This window comes from Bactrocera tryoni, chromosome 5 (assembly GCF_016617805.1).
Source record: "Bactrocera tryoni isolate S06 chromosome 5, CSIRO_BtryS06_freeze2, whole genome shotgun sequence".
In the NCBI taxonomy this organism is placed as follows: Eukaryota; Metazoa; Arthropoda; class Insecta; order Diptera; family Tephritidae; genus Bactrocera; species Bactrocera tryoni.
The window spans coordinates 16,949,199-16,964,706 of NC_052503.1; the positions used below are offsets into that span (position 1 = coordinate 16,949,199).

Genomic DNA, 15,508 nt, shown 5'->3' on the forward strand with positions numbered 1-15,508 from the left:
TTAACGGGGAATGTCATCATTCGAAAGAACATTCTTTGGCATTTCCTTTTTGAAGATTATCTCTTTCAAATGTTGGTCGCGGCTAAGTCTCAGATGGTCCATCCATAGCGTCCAATTTTTGATGATTCATTCATGAGCATTTCGATTCGTAACTGGCGAATGATACGCGTGATGTTTTGCTCCAAGACCTGAATCGAAGCCGAATTGTCCATGTAGACTTTAGACTTTAAATATCCCTACAGGAAAAAGTCTAACGATTTTTGTGGCCAATCGATCGTCCCAAAACGTGAAATTATCTACTCGCCAAAGTGTTCTCTCAATAAATCCATTAATAGATGCAATGTGTGGGAAATGGCGCCGTCTTGTTGAAACCAAATGTCGCCGAGTTCACGAGCTTCAATTTCAGACATCAAATAGTCGGTTATCAATGCGCGATAACGATCGCCATTGACGCTTACGTTCTCACCTGCATCACAATTGCAGAAATATGGACCGATGATTCCACAAACCACACCAAACCATTATTATTTCTGGATGAAATGGCAGTTCTTGAATCTCTTCAGTTTGCTCTTTGTCCCAAATGCAGCAATTTTGCTTATTTACAAACTCATTTAACCAGAAATGGGCCTCATCGCTGAACCAAATTTCATTCGAAATAGTCGGATCTTCTTGGAACTTTTCAAGAGCCCATAGAGTGAAGCGATGTCGCTTGGGAAGGCTGAGCGGCTTCAGTTCCTGCACAAGCTTTCAGTATAAGATCTAAGGCTATTGAAAAAAGTACCTCTACTTGGATCACCCGTTATTTCACCTATATTAATTTTCATCGACTGGCTCATTTTGTTTGCAGCATATCCCGCCCAATGAAAGTTTTGACTGAAACACCTGACCAAATAGTAACTTTTCGTTTCGTTGGTCTGCTAGAGCTACTCCGAGCGAGTTTTATTCTCATTCCCAAACAATATTTAAATATCGTGGGCGCTCAACATATTTTTCTGTTTTCATTTTGTCGATTTTCCAAATTTCGTTTGCTATGTCTACATTGCCATAACTACAAGTATAAATTACCTTTTCCAAAAGGGTAGCTTGTTAGTTCTCATAAGGTATTTATTCATTTGTGCATTTGTTTACATATGATGGTTCTGGAAGGTCAAGCCGCAGCATAAGTATCTGCGCCATTGTCCGATAAGTACTATTTTAAATTTGTACATTTGTGTCATGTGTCAAACCTTCATCCAATTCATGTCATGCCTGTAATTTTGTAATCCACTTAAGACGACTAGATATAGTAAAGCCTTAAGAAACATTTGAGAACTTTACTTGTTTTTGAGAACTGTGCTTAGTTGGATGTAATCTTCAAAACTTCACATCCTCTCTGATTGCGTAGAACCCATTTGCTAAGGAACATGATTCCCTTTCTTTTCTTTAAAGAGAACCCTAATATGTTCCCATAAAATGTTTCGGTTGTAATAAATGATCTCTTGCGCCGTCTTGCTGAAACCTTACGGTAATTAATATTTATGTGGGGAACCAAAAAGTTGTGAATCAGTGATCTGTAGAGCTCATCTTTGACGTCAATGTTGGCTCCATCCACAGTTCTAAAAAAAGCGTGGATCAAGAATGTCCTTGGCATGCTCATTGTATCAGATAGTAACATTTTGTGTATGCAGAGTGCTTTCAAAATTGTTCACATTTGAAATAATGAAATTATATTGAAATGAAAAATTTTATACATCGCTGAAAGTCATTTGAACGTAAAACATATCAATTTTCCTCCAAAAGGATTTTCACTTTTTTTAAACGATATTTCAGTGAGCTTTCGCAAGATATGTTTCCAAAGTATTATGTTAAACACAAATATTTATCTTGACAGCTGGTTTGACAGCTACATATCTCTCTCGGAAATCGCACACTTCTAAAAACCACGTATAAAGAGTATCGATTCTTTCGAGCCTGTCATGCTTACTGATTGAAGGAAAGTCGTACCTTGGACTATAGACCCTAGCCAAGTTCGATAGAATACCGATCACACCACGAGAATTTCCACCTACCCCATTGTTTCCTAATAGTTGTTATTTTAAGGGGTCAGTAGGTTAATCTGACCTGTTTTTTTGACATTTTTTTTTCATAGAAATTTTTATTCTACAATAGAACTTTTTTCACATATGTGACCTGGTCTACGGAAAGGGGGCTTAGGTGTCAAAAAAAAGGAGAACAATTAATGAGATAACGAGAAACTGACGATCATTTTTAACAGCTTTTCCCAGAAAACTAGTTTTCGCACGTTAGCTCCCTTTTCGTAGACCAGGTCACATATCATAAGGTATATCGTGGAGTCTATAAACAAATTTTTTCGGAATTTTTTGATGACATCTGTCGGAGAAATGACTGCGTGAATGCAATGCGTTTGTTCACTGGCGGACACGATTTCTCATGTTTGGATCATCTGAAACACAACAAAAGTACGTGAATGGTTATTGTCCCTACTAGAATCATGAAAAATTGTTGATAAATAAAAAAGTAATTAACTTTTTGTTTTTTTTTTTTAATCTTTCCCCATGTTTTTTTACATAAATTTTGTCATGACATTATCAATAAATTGTAAAAAATATAGGGACGATAGCCAGGCGTTTTGTGAACATTTAAAAAAAGTAATTAAGCAAATCGGTTGAGTAGTTCGAAAAAAAAAAAATTTTTAAAAAAAGATTACCCTACTATACGTCAGAAATTGTATTACTATTGAACTTTAGTAGCGTCATAATGACTCTACAGAACACCTGTTTTGTTCAGAAGTGACTTTCCCAAGTAAACATTTGTGTCTACAATCGTTGAATACAAAAGCATGTTCATTCGAAAATAAAGGTGTGCAAAAATCAATGTTGCAATTCACAGCTGAGATCAGCACAGTTTGCGGCTGCTCTACAGCTGGTCCGCGTAGCCGCGCTTTATCTACCCAATAGGAATGTGTACTTTACACGTCTGGCGCAAATTGAGTTGCCAAGCGTTAAAGGAGAATTGTATGGAATTTTTTCCAAAAGGGTGTTGATTCCGGGAGGTAAAAATAAGATTTCAAAAATTAAAGTCAAATTTGAATAGGATTAACGACTCAATAGCGAAGCGCTTACAGGTCTCTCGGTAGTCATAATGAAAATGTTGAAATTGCCACATTAAGTGATAAGTTTCCTGGTAGATACATAAGTTATAATGGAAATCGATTTAGATCTCTGTGCATACAAATAAGTTTAGTTTCATAAAAACTGCCAGTTAGTGAATTATCATTATTTGTTTGTTGAATTAGTTAATCCAATTAAATCACCCTGTACTGGCTTGAGTGCACAATCCTTATGTTTGCCTACCTAAAACTAACAGTTGTTGAGCGGTCGGTTTGTTTTGAGTGTGTTTTCTGTTTGTTTTTGTTTTGCTTTGCTTTTATCTGCATTTGGATTGCATACCGACAAACACACTTACCCATTCATAGCTCCTTGAGTGACTTTACGTTTTTGGAGTTCAGATAACCTTGCGGTGAAATTAGTAGACTTCCAAACTATTAGTGATTTTGGAGTGTGAAAATTATCTTCAATAGACCCTTGAAAGATGCTTGAATTATATACATTATACTCGTATAATGAGTATAAAAAATAGATAATTGAAGAGTTCTGGGTAAAGTGCTCACATAGTACTCTGGAAAACTAATGAACTAACCTCGGAAACTGCAAATTTATATTTATTGTTATCGACTAAGAATGAGAAGTACTAATAGAAACAAAAATATAGGCGTCACCTAAGACTGAAAACTATTTTATTTCTTTGAAAACTCTCCGACTCTCTCTTTGACTCCAATAGAAAGCGTCCTTTGAAAAAGTATTTAAATTAATGATATCAAAGGTTGTATCATGTTGTTTCTGACTTTGGAGCGATTGAGATACATATTAAATTGACAAATATATTTATATATATATGTATTTCTAGACTTTTAGTATATCTGTATATAAAAATCTTTCCAAGAATGATCGCTTCCAAAATTAAATTTACAACTCTTCAGATCTTTGTGTCTTACTTTGTCTGCATCCTGAAAACCGCAATTCGAAAACACTTTTTTTTTTATTTATTCTATTCTGGCATCGCTCTGAAATAATTTCCAAAAATTGTCAACCTGATATCAAAAATTTGATTGCCAATGGCTCACATGGCAGTTACTTTTCTGGTTACTTTCAGGGGGTTTCCAAATATGTAAGCTTCCACAAAAGTTTTATTTAGCATTTTTATTATTCTCAGGTGACTGTAAATTCATCTAAATAGATTTCAAAATAGCCAGTAATGGAAATTTGTTTTCGAAATATTGATTTCTAAACCAAGCTCGGTATGTGTATTCAGGGTTCGTGATTATTTTATATCATAGAGGTTTGTAACATGTTAAATAGATAAAATGTGTTCTAGAACACGATTTTGTCGAATTATTTGATCCTGCGATCACAGAGTTTAGAAGATTTATAAAATATTTTCAATTACTGATCTTCATCATTAGTATTTATTAAGCACTTTAAGATTTTGATATTTAGTATTTAGAATCAAAGTCTGAAGTGGGGTCACAAAGTATTTAGAATCAAAGTTTGAAGTGTTGTGCCGAAGTTAAGAGATCGTGTATCCTAACGCATTGTTTCAAATAACATCTCAACTCTCGTTTTTTTCGACTATATTCTATAGCATGTAAGGATCCTTCCTTCTTATTTACTATATGCTGAATAGGTTATCAGTATATAAAGTTTACCCGATATTAAGTTTCCAGGAGACCCTATCAAATATACATACATATGTATATATACTTGTAAAAGATTATCGTACCGACCTGTGTCGGTTCAGCCATGACTCTCAGCATGTACATATATACGCGAACTAGTCCCTCAGTTTTTGAGATTTCGTTTTGAAATTTTGCACATCTGCTCTTCTCACCAAGAAGCTAGTCATTTATCGGAAGAGCCCATATCGGACTATTATAGCATGTAGCTGTCATACAAACTGATCTTTCAGTACATGCCCTTGCATGGAAAAATTTTTTATTTGACAAGATATCGTGACGAAATTTGGCGTGTGTTCCTGTCCAAAATAGAGTATAATATTCAAAACAGAAACTTTCATATCGGACTACTATATTATATAGCTGTCATACAAACTCAATGGCCAAACTCAAGTTCTTGTATGGACAACTTTTTTAATTGACAAAATATCTTCACGAAAGTTGGCACAGATTATAGTTCAAGGCAACGCTACAATCTCCAAAAAAATTGTCCAGATCGGATCACTATAGCATACAGCTACCATACAAATTAACTAATCAAAAATAAAAATATAATCTTTTTATCACTTTATGCTATTCTAGCTTCGGAGTAATCGAATTTAACCTTTTTTTCTTGATTTTATATTAATTAGACTAAAACTTGTTAAGCACAATAATAGACTAAGATTATTAAGATTACGAACATTTCATCACTTGAAGTATGTAACTGTAATCAACCACTTCAATCCAGCTTTAAGCCTCTTCATTTTACTGCTGGGTACTATTTGTCACTTTTGTTTGCCAACATACCGGCTTTCTTCCAATTACCAGTGCCCTTTGCCGCCTTAAAATCCAACTCCAAACAAATTTCGAGTATTTTTCCTTTGCAATTTCAAATGTGATACGCTGCTTTGCCGAAATTTGTATTGGACGGCTTCTTTATGCGCGTTTTGATGAATAGCAATAACTGCCAAAATGACAAAAACAATGGTAAACAAAAAGAAAGACACGCATACACGTGCAGACAGCCGTTATACATACATGCATGCATGCAGACGGATATTGCGCGCAACAGCGACTATAATAACAACAACACCAAACAAAAGCGACTTTTTAAATAAGCTGTTAAACCTGCTGCTCCGCTGGATGGCTGGTTGGTTGTCTGACTGACTGGCTCTTTGCCTGCTCGCTGAAATAGTTGTTGCCTCAAGACACTAGAGGAGAGTTTGTTTGTGCGTCGCTGCTTTGTTTATGTGTGCGAGTGTGTTTCATAGATACAAATCATGTTTTTGCCTTGTTTTTGTATTGTTTTTGTTATTTTGAGTCACACTGCGTGCCAATAGAGCGCGCTCCGGCTCACGGCTGACTCGCTGGTGAATGTCGTTGGACGATTTGAACGTGCTTGCCAGTAGCTTAGCGTGCTTGGTAACGTTTAGTTGAGCGACAGACGCAAAATTAGTGCAGAATTTAGTTTTCTAACATAACAGTAATTAATTAAAATAATTTTTTGTATTTTTGTTTACGTTATTTGAAGAGTGTGTCACAGACTCAAAAGAGTTTTTGTGAGTGTGTTTATGGAACTTATAATTTTTAGTATAAATTAGTGCTAAAAGTAGTTGTAAATTAAAAAAAAAATAAAAATCAAAGAAAAAATTTTTTTTTTTTAATTTAAAAAGTGTGCGCTCTCCAAGAATGCATTTAATTTGAATGTCATTCATTAAAGTTAACTAAATCCAAAAAATCGTATTAAAAGCAACCACCATTCTCGTTCCACAGATTTATAAATCGTCCCAGTCGTACACCGTCACGTGGTCGCAGCGCCAACAGCGCGCACAGTTCACCGCATTCAGCACGCCGCATCAATACCCAACACGCCGACAACTCCACATCCTCATCCTCACCACCAGCCGAATCAACGCATAGTCGGCACCTAACGGCCGCTGCAGCTGGAGACGACTACAGTTTGAGCAATCTAGCGCTGCCACCAGTCAGCCCGAACGCCAGCACCGTTACCATTGAGGATGTAGGCTCGACCTCATCTAGCGATCACATTGCCCACATACAATTATCCCCATTACAAATAATGACCAACTCAGCGACACCAGCCACCGAGCTGCGTCCCCCGGCGAACGGCAGCGCCGCACTCGATGTGGGCGAGGCTCATCCCGCCGATACGGAGGTGAATGCGGAAGCCGGTACGGCCAATTTCGGCGTTCAGGTGGCCATTTCAGGTGAGTTGAAAGTGATGGATACTTTTGCTGTTGTTGTTTTGTGTTTCACTGCTCTTTAACTACTGTTATGTTTATTGTGCACTCGTTTGTTGCAATGCGTTTTATTTTGTTGACTTTTTTTTGTTGTTTTTCATGTGATTTTGCATGGATTTTTATTTGTTTTGCATCCTGACGGAATTTTGTGTAATAATTTGTGAGATTTGCTGAACTCTGCGTTGTTGTTTTAATGCTCAGCTTGAGTGTTTTTGTGGTTTCTTTGATAATTGTTGCACGAAACATTTATTTTTTTTTTTTGAAATTTTCTTTTCTTTGCTTTCGTTTTATTTCTAAGAATTGTTTGGCTTCGTTAATTTTTTTTGTTTTCTTTTAGACCTTGTTCTTAATCTTCTTAATGACAATTTTGAAATGTCTAAATAAGTTAAGTGAAATATTATATTCTCTGTAGTATGAAGAATCACACCTAACTTTTTATTTCAAACAGAAACATAAACTTAAACGTTTTTTCAGTTTTGTTCTACACGTTTTCTCATAACAACAGAACAAGAAAACTTTTAAAAGTACGTTAATGAGTTGTCTCAGGATGGCAGTCTTATACTTACGCTCTTTAATCATTTATCAATGAAATTACTTACAGATTAATAGCCTAGTATTTTCCAGCCAACTTCACTTAACCCTTTGTTCCAACACGAGCTTGAGTGTTTGATTTGGAACTATCTTTCCCTCGGTTACACTGTTTTAAGATTGGAACTATGGCCGAACATTTCAACTATACTCATATATGGTATTAAACTCAAGAATTCCAATATCAAAATAAGCATCTATTAAACCTTCATCAAGAAATATTAGAAGAGTGAAACTCCGTTCCCACCACAGTCGGGTCTACGCACCCGGAACGGATCTGGATTTTTTTTATTCGATCAAGTACTCTCAACTCGGCAGAATTCTGCCGCCACAACAACAGCAACAGAATACTGAAACCGATCCACAAAAATTATTAGACTCATGAGTTTTCTAAACTCTCTCTGCTCATCTCATCGTTATATTGCTAATATATTCTTCCTGGCCTTAAAAATGAGTTCTGGTAGAACTATTGAGCGAGCTCTCGAAATAGTTTTTTCAGATTCTCTTCTACTAAAACTTAGTGATTCACTAACTGTGAGTGAGAGCTGAAGGGAAAGCTATCGCAATGCCTGCAAAGCTCGAAGTTCTGAGGTCGGACTCGTGCTCTGCAACATTTTTTTAGGATTATTTTCTTAAACAATTTTCGGATCAGGAATCCCGCTTCCTAAAACTTTTCACGAGCGCCACTTTTCTCTCTACGGTCCTGATCAGAAAGCTTTGATCGTTGCAGGCAAGAAGTATTTCGGAGTTACTGGGAAAATTAATGAACTTTTCTTTTAAAGTATTCCGAAATAATGTCTTCGTTATGATCACACATACTATATACTTCAGTAGAACTCACCGAAAATATCGAAAATGAAATGTTTTATAGTTTTTTTAAGATTCTATATTAAAGACTTCCAAAAACCACTCGAAGTGACAAGGCTTCAACCAACAGGTGCTTTCTTATGCTTAGTAATATGATTATAATGCTTAATTACAGCCGACCATGAAACAAAACCAGAATATATCTGTCGGCGAAGTTCATGTTTGGCTCTTAGTGCCATCGACTTGATCAGTTCATAACTTATTTCTTTTATCAACTCATGCTGCTTTTTGTTACACTCTTTCTCGTTTTTTTCTTTATTTTACTTCATTTGGTTTTTATTTCTACAATTCAATTCGAACTGACAGCTGTCAAATTCCACTGAAATCATGGCACGCATATTTTGTAAAGTGATATTTGAGGTTAAGCATGTGTTTATTGATGGTTCAATGAGCATTAAATTTTTATTAGATATACATTACTGAGTTTCATGCAAGTTTTTTTTTAGTTAGAGATCGGTAAATATGGTAATAATTAGTCATGAGAAAATTATTACGATGTTTGGTAAATTTTATTTATTTGTTAAATTAAAAATTAATAAGTTAATAAAAAAAATAATAAAAATTATCGCGGAAGTAATATAAAGTTTATTTAACCCTTAAGTGGTGCAATCAAAAATGACATTATACATACTGGGCCAAAAAATAGTTTTTTATTAGAACATTTTTTATATACTTTTAAATTTGATAACGAAACATACATACGTTCATCTGCTTTTACTTCAAAAAGTCTATGATTTGTTGAGCAATGATTCAGTCTCATAAAAACAGCTGATCTTGAAAATATCAGCTGATTAATCCTCCTTCCTTGTCTTTGATATGCACTAATGAGAATAATTGATGTCTTTTGTTTTGCGTAGGCAATCTAGTAAGAGTTTTGGTAAAATTTTTTAAGTCCCTTTACAGAATAGACTTTCCAGAGATGTTAAAATTATAACTTGTTAGAAATTTACAACTGGTTTCAGCTTTCTCCTTCGTTATTCCAACTCTTGTTCATGATTTACTATACATTTTCCAATTGCGCAATTTTTTCTAGTTGGCTTTTATCGGTACTAGGAGGTCGTATGGGCTTCTAGGCACCTTTTTTGTTTTCGTTGTAGATTAGAGGGATTTTTTTTTTTATTTTTAGACTAAAAAAAATAAAAGATATTGATTAAAATGTTAGTCCATGCTATAAATAACCTTGTAACCAGAAAAAATACCATTTTGAACATAAACCTTACAAAAGATCGAACCAAAACGAGCTAATCCAAAAGTGAACAGCTGGCTCACCATTATGCTCCAACAAAACCAAAAGTCATAATAAACACAAATTGCTTCGTCTCAAATTGAGTTGTGCTGTCTTCTCTGCGGATTAGTGCCCAGAAGCAATTGTTGTACCGGTTACTTTGTTATTATTATTGTATTTTTTTCCTAAATATATAGTTAATAGAGAAAGAGTAGCAGGAGAAGTGTTGGCCACACTTGCCTGAGGTGAGGTGTGTGTCACTACTTTGCTAACATACACACATATACATACCTACATACATATGTACACACACCAATTGTTATGCTTGTAACTATTTAGCTGGCTGTTGGCTGTAAGTAGCTTGCCACAGAAAAGTGTGAAGTCAACAAACGCTTTTGGGTGATTTTAACAAATTATAACGGCTCTCTACTCTCATAGACTTAATGTAGCGAGTATGTGTGTGCGTGCGTTTGTATAGCCGTGAGGCCAACTGCAGCTGGAGAAATTTCATTTTTTTATTATTTTGTTTTGTTGTTGCTCAAATGCTTTACTTAAAGGTAACTCGCAGCTGGCACAGCTTTTTTATTTTTGTTTTTGCTTTTTACTATAATATATAGTATAGTCGTATGCATTTCCATTTGATTTACAATTGTCATTTTTTATTACTTTTATTTAAATACATTTCACTTTTGAGCTGTTCGCCCTGAAAGCTCCGCGCACGCACACATGTTTTCTAATTCATTTTAATGAGGCATCAAATTTACATACAAACAAAACAAAACAATTGGCTGCAACTGTCGCCAGCTGACAATTGTTTGGCTTATAGTATGTACATACATATGTGCATTGTGATCAAAGTGCAACTTTTTAAGCTCTGCTTTCTACTATACACTTTTTTTGACCCGCACTCATGTCCATACCTACAAATTTATGCATTTATCACTACTCTTGCCACCACACCATACATGCGAAAATAGGAAATCATTTTCGGGCGCTTTTCGTTTGTGCGAGAGCTTTCAGATCGAGCGAAAGCTCTGGAATTGTGCGAAAGCTTTTGTCTAAAAAATATATTCAGTACGTTTTAATATAAACAGTACTGAAAATTTCGTGTTGTAATCAATTTTTGTGCAACTTTCTTATAAACATGGATCCAACAATATCTCTCTCTTCAAAAGAGAAGTCTTCCACCAAAAATAGTTATTTTAGTTTACGCAATAAAGTGTTTTCTTCACTCTATCTTTGTTTATATTTTCAGAAATATCGAAAATATGTTTTAATGATTTTCGATATATTAAATATCGATATGTTTTATCGATTTTCGCTTTATTAAATATCGATAAATTTATTTTTAAAACGTCGATGTATCTCGCTAAAATGAATCAAAATTTTAATATTGAAAAATAAAAACTTCTGATTCCGTAGTAAAATATCGATAACTTTAATGATTAATCAAAAAATATCATATTGAAAAAGGGTTTCATAAACTGAATGGTTTTATTTTCAGAAATATCGATTTTCGATACATTAAATATCAATATCTTAAATGATTAATCAAAAAATATCATATTTAAAAAATCGCAATCGATATATTGCTTTAGATTCCAAAAAAAGAATGTTTATATATTTAGAAATATCGATTATCGATATATATTCTGAAGAAAGAATGTTTATATATTCAGAAATATCGATTTCCGATTATATATTATCGATATTCGATATATAAAATGTCGATAATTTGTGTTTAAAATATCGGGATGTATCTCTAAAATAAATTAAAACTCCAATATTAAATAAATAAAAATAATCGTTTTTGCTTTTGTAAAAAAATATCGATAACTTAAATGATTCGTTAAAAATATGTTATTGGAAAATATCAGTATAGATACTTTTAGTTTAGGTTCTAAAGGAAAAATGAATATCGATTACAATATGCGTTTTATCGATTTTCGATATGTCATATATCGATAAATTTATTCTTAAAATATCGATATGGCTCGCTAAAATAAATTAAAATTTCAATATGTAAAAGATAATAATTTCTGATTCTGCAAAAAAATATCGATATACTATGTACATATGTACATATTAAATGATTAATTAAAAAATAAATTGCAAAAAATTATTTAGACACTGCTAATTAAGGTTCCAAAAAAAGTATAATTATCGATTAAAATATTTGTATTATCGATTTACGATGTATAAAATATCGGTAATTTTATGTTTGGAATATATCGATATATTAAACTAAAATCAGTTCAAATTTAAATTAAAAAAAAATCAAAACCTACCATATTAAAAAAATGAGTATCGATACCAATATTTCAGGTTCTAAAAAAATACTGAATATCTCAACTTATAAAACTACATACCCATGTACTATATGTATGTAGTTCTACATACGTTTCTTTTTATTCTCTTATTTTTACTTTCCGTGAATTTATTTTTTTGGGTCACCGCATTTAAAGTATAATATTCTTTAAAATCACCTTTTGGGTTTAAATATGTACTTTTCCACAACCCATTATATTTAATTGTGATCTTTCTTTACGTTCGCTGCTTAAAAGAGTTCGTAGGTCAGTAGATAGTGAAATGTACTTTTCTTTGGCATATTTTTGCTTCATTACTTTTTCTGCTCAGTTTCTTGCCTATGACTGTTTGTTTCTTGCAGCTTCTTTTTTTCTTTGTTTTCAAACCCAAATTTCGTTAATTATTTTAAATGTGATCTTCGTTAATTATCTCTTCACTGAATTCCTTTTGCCATTTATTGCATTAGGAAACTTGCAAATTAACTATATACCCTTCAGCTTTATTTGCAAACGCTTCTAAATTATCCGATGATTATTTCAGTTAATTATTCATAATGCCATCGACTATAGGGTTCATTGATTTGCTTAATAGCTTTTTACTAAAATTTGTCTTAAGTAAGTTTCTTGGAATTGTTTTGCAAATAAAGAAATTCTAACTTCAATACGCTTTGCAAATTGAAAGTCATTACTTCAAATCAGTGGAATGCAGCTGTTTTTGAAGATATTTAAGTTCAAAAACAAGGTTTCTGAGCTACATTAGGAGACTCAGTAATAATCAAGCACTCATCATAAGTTTTCTATACGAAGTTTTGGTTCAAGTTAGTTAGATTTAAAACGTCATCTAGATCTAAATTTAGATGGCTTCACTGAGATATTTTGTTAAGAGAAAACGACCTCACCCAAAAACTACCAGCCACCTATAAATAATCGTTAATGTTGAGTACGAAAACAAGTGCTGAGATAGAAAAAGAATTACGGTTAGGACTTTAGTAAATATCACAAACAAATCTCTACAATTTTTTTTTGGGATTTATGGTAATATTAGTTCGGGTAAAACACCATGTTTAACGGTGATTTTTGGGAATTTAAAAACAAATTTAGACTAACCTTTGAAAAAGATAAAATTAGGAAGAAATTTATAGTAGGTTGAAATCCACTGGCCACGAAAGATAAAATAACAAAAACTAAATGAAAAATAATTTATGAGCGATCGGTGGTCGGGAGCAGGAAGGCTATAGGCCTGGTTGAAGTTTGATTTTCGGCAAAATTAGGCGCCACTAGAAACCTGTAACTCCAAAAATATTTGAAATATTCATTTAATTTTAGTGTGTTATATTGGTGTATTAAGTTATAATCTATTGAAATATAAAAAAATAGGTTCCAAAAATAGAGTGAATATCGACTATGTATTATCGATATATCAAATATCGATAAATTTATTTTCTTTTATCGATATATCTCGCTATATTAAAAAAATGGTTCCAACAAAGGATAATCGATTTTAGAATATGTATTATCGACTTTCGATATATCGATAAATTTATTTTTAAAATCTATATATACCTCTATATTTATAAAATAGGTTCCAAAAAGTGAGAATATCAATTTTATAATGTATTATCGATTTTCGATATATCGATAAATTTATTTCCTTTTATCGATATATGTATCTCGCTATATCAAAAAATTGGTTCCAACAGAAGATAATCGATTTTAGAATATGTATTATCGACTTTCGATGTATCGATAAATATCCTTTTAAAATCGATATATCCCGCTATATGAAAACATGGGTTCCAAAAAAGAGAGAATATCAATTTTATAATATGTATTATCGATTTTCGATATATCATATATCGAGAAATTTCATTTTCAAATATCGATATACATATGTATCTCTCTAAAATAAACTAAAATTTCAAAATTTTGAATAAAAAATATATACATATTTTTTAATTTTACATTAGAGTACTATATATAATATATTTTCCAATTTAATACCGTTATGTAAAGTTTTTGTGGGTAATATTTGCTAAAGCCAGTTAAATTATGCGACATTCAGTTTTTTTACTCCTGAAATCTTTCTTGTGTTATATATATTATATCTAATATCTATAAATTGTTTTCCAAAATCTTCGAAAAATCTCGAACTCTATGAATTCTCATCAATTCTACACAATATTTCACATTTACCGCAATTTAACCATATTTCTCTAATCTCTGCATTTAATATTCTCTGCACTGCTCTCTAACTTGGATTTCTCTATTGACTTGCCATGTAATGTCATACCATGCATTGCTCTGCCTTGCCATGCTATGCTATGTTACGTCACGCACCCACATACAAATGTCCACACAGCAGCGGAAGCTTTGCGTCAACGCAAATACGAGGTCCATACACATAAATCTCCACATAAAAATCCTTCCAAAACCAACACACGAACCATTACGACAACAAGCACCACGCCCACAATTACAAGTGTCGGCGTCACGAATAGGTCGTCGGCGACAATAGTAAATCAGCGCGACCAACAACAACAGCAACCACTACAATACAACAATGAAAGCAACTACATTAGCACGAATGCTAACCACAACAGCGCGAGCACCGCTTGTACACATAACAGTAATAGTTGCCACAACAGTTACGCCATGCCCACTGAAACATTTTTGCTTAAACAAAAAGCGGCAATGCTTGGGGCAGGCAGCACCAACACCAACAACAGCAACACCGGCGCTACAGTGGTTGTGAAAAAGAAACCGTTATCGCCACTACAAATCATTGCATTGCCACACAATGCAACCCTGGCCACACTATCCCATCCAAACGGCACTGCTGCAGAGGCAACAACGTTAACAGCAACAACAGCGCATCAGCTGAGTCACCAACATAACGCGCAACAACATCACACAGATGTTGGCGTCCATCGACAACAACAACAACTACAAACGGCACATATGACACAAACGCTGCCGCGGCGTCCAAGTCCACTTTTAGGCGCACCACTCTCACCCTTCGCCGCAGCGCGCTCACCGTTGTCGCCATGCGCGTCGCCACATTATGTGCGTCCGACGAAAGCGTCGCGCCTGCGGGCAGCCGCCTTGGGTGAGTTGACCCCCAAACCACCATGCAAGTAGTGGCCCCCGCGCGCTCGTGTAGCGTTCGAATTGGTTGTAGATATGTGTAAATAAGTGGTAGCATACATTTAGGTGTAGCGGACAAAGTATGCTTTGTTAGTGCTCATAACTCATAAATGACTCACAGCGCCTGTAAATATGCTTTGCCTATGAATAATGCGAATTAACACACATCTCGCAAGTCATTCACCCATAATACATATTTATATATCATTTAACCAACAGTGACTAGTTGATTACACCCCGCAACAGCAATAACAACAATAACAATTCGTTTAAGCAATCATTGTAAGCGCCTAACAATAGGCTACGTGAAATTATAACAAACCAAAAATGCGTTACCATTGTG

The 15,508-nt window shown here is 33.9% G+C and overlaps 1 protein-coding gene across 9 annotated transcripts in view; it reads left to right on the top strand.

Annotated features, from left to right (window-relative positions):
* The window catches only part of LOC120777509 (serine/arginine repetitive matrix protein 2-like), a 162,220-nt gene that overhangs the window by 100,216 nt on the left and 46,496 nt on the right, over positions 1–15,508 (top strand). For 6 of the 9 annotated variants that reach the window (XM_040108871.1, XM_040108872.1, XM_040108864.1 and 3 more), the window contains 2 exons: positions 6,548–7,002; positions 14,381–15,127. In XM_040108871.1, coding sequence (XP_039964805.1) covers positions 6,548–7,002; positions 14,381–15,127 — 1,202 coding nt within the window. The remainder of the gene's footprint in view (positions 1–6,547; positions 7,003–14,380; positions 15,128–15,508) is intronic. The other 3 variants (XM_040108870.1, XM_040108873.1, XM_040108865.1) reach the window with 2 other exon arrangements.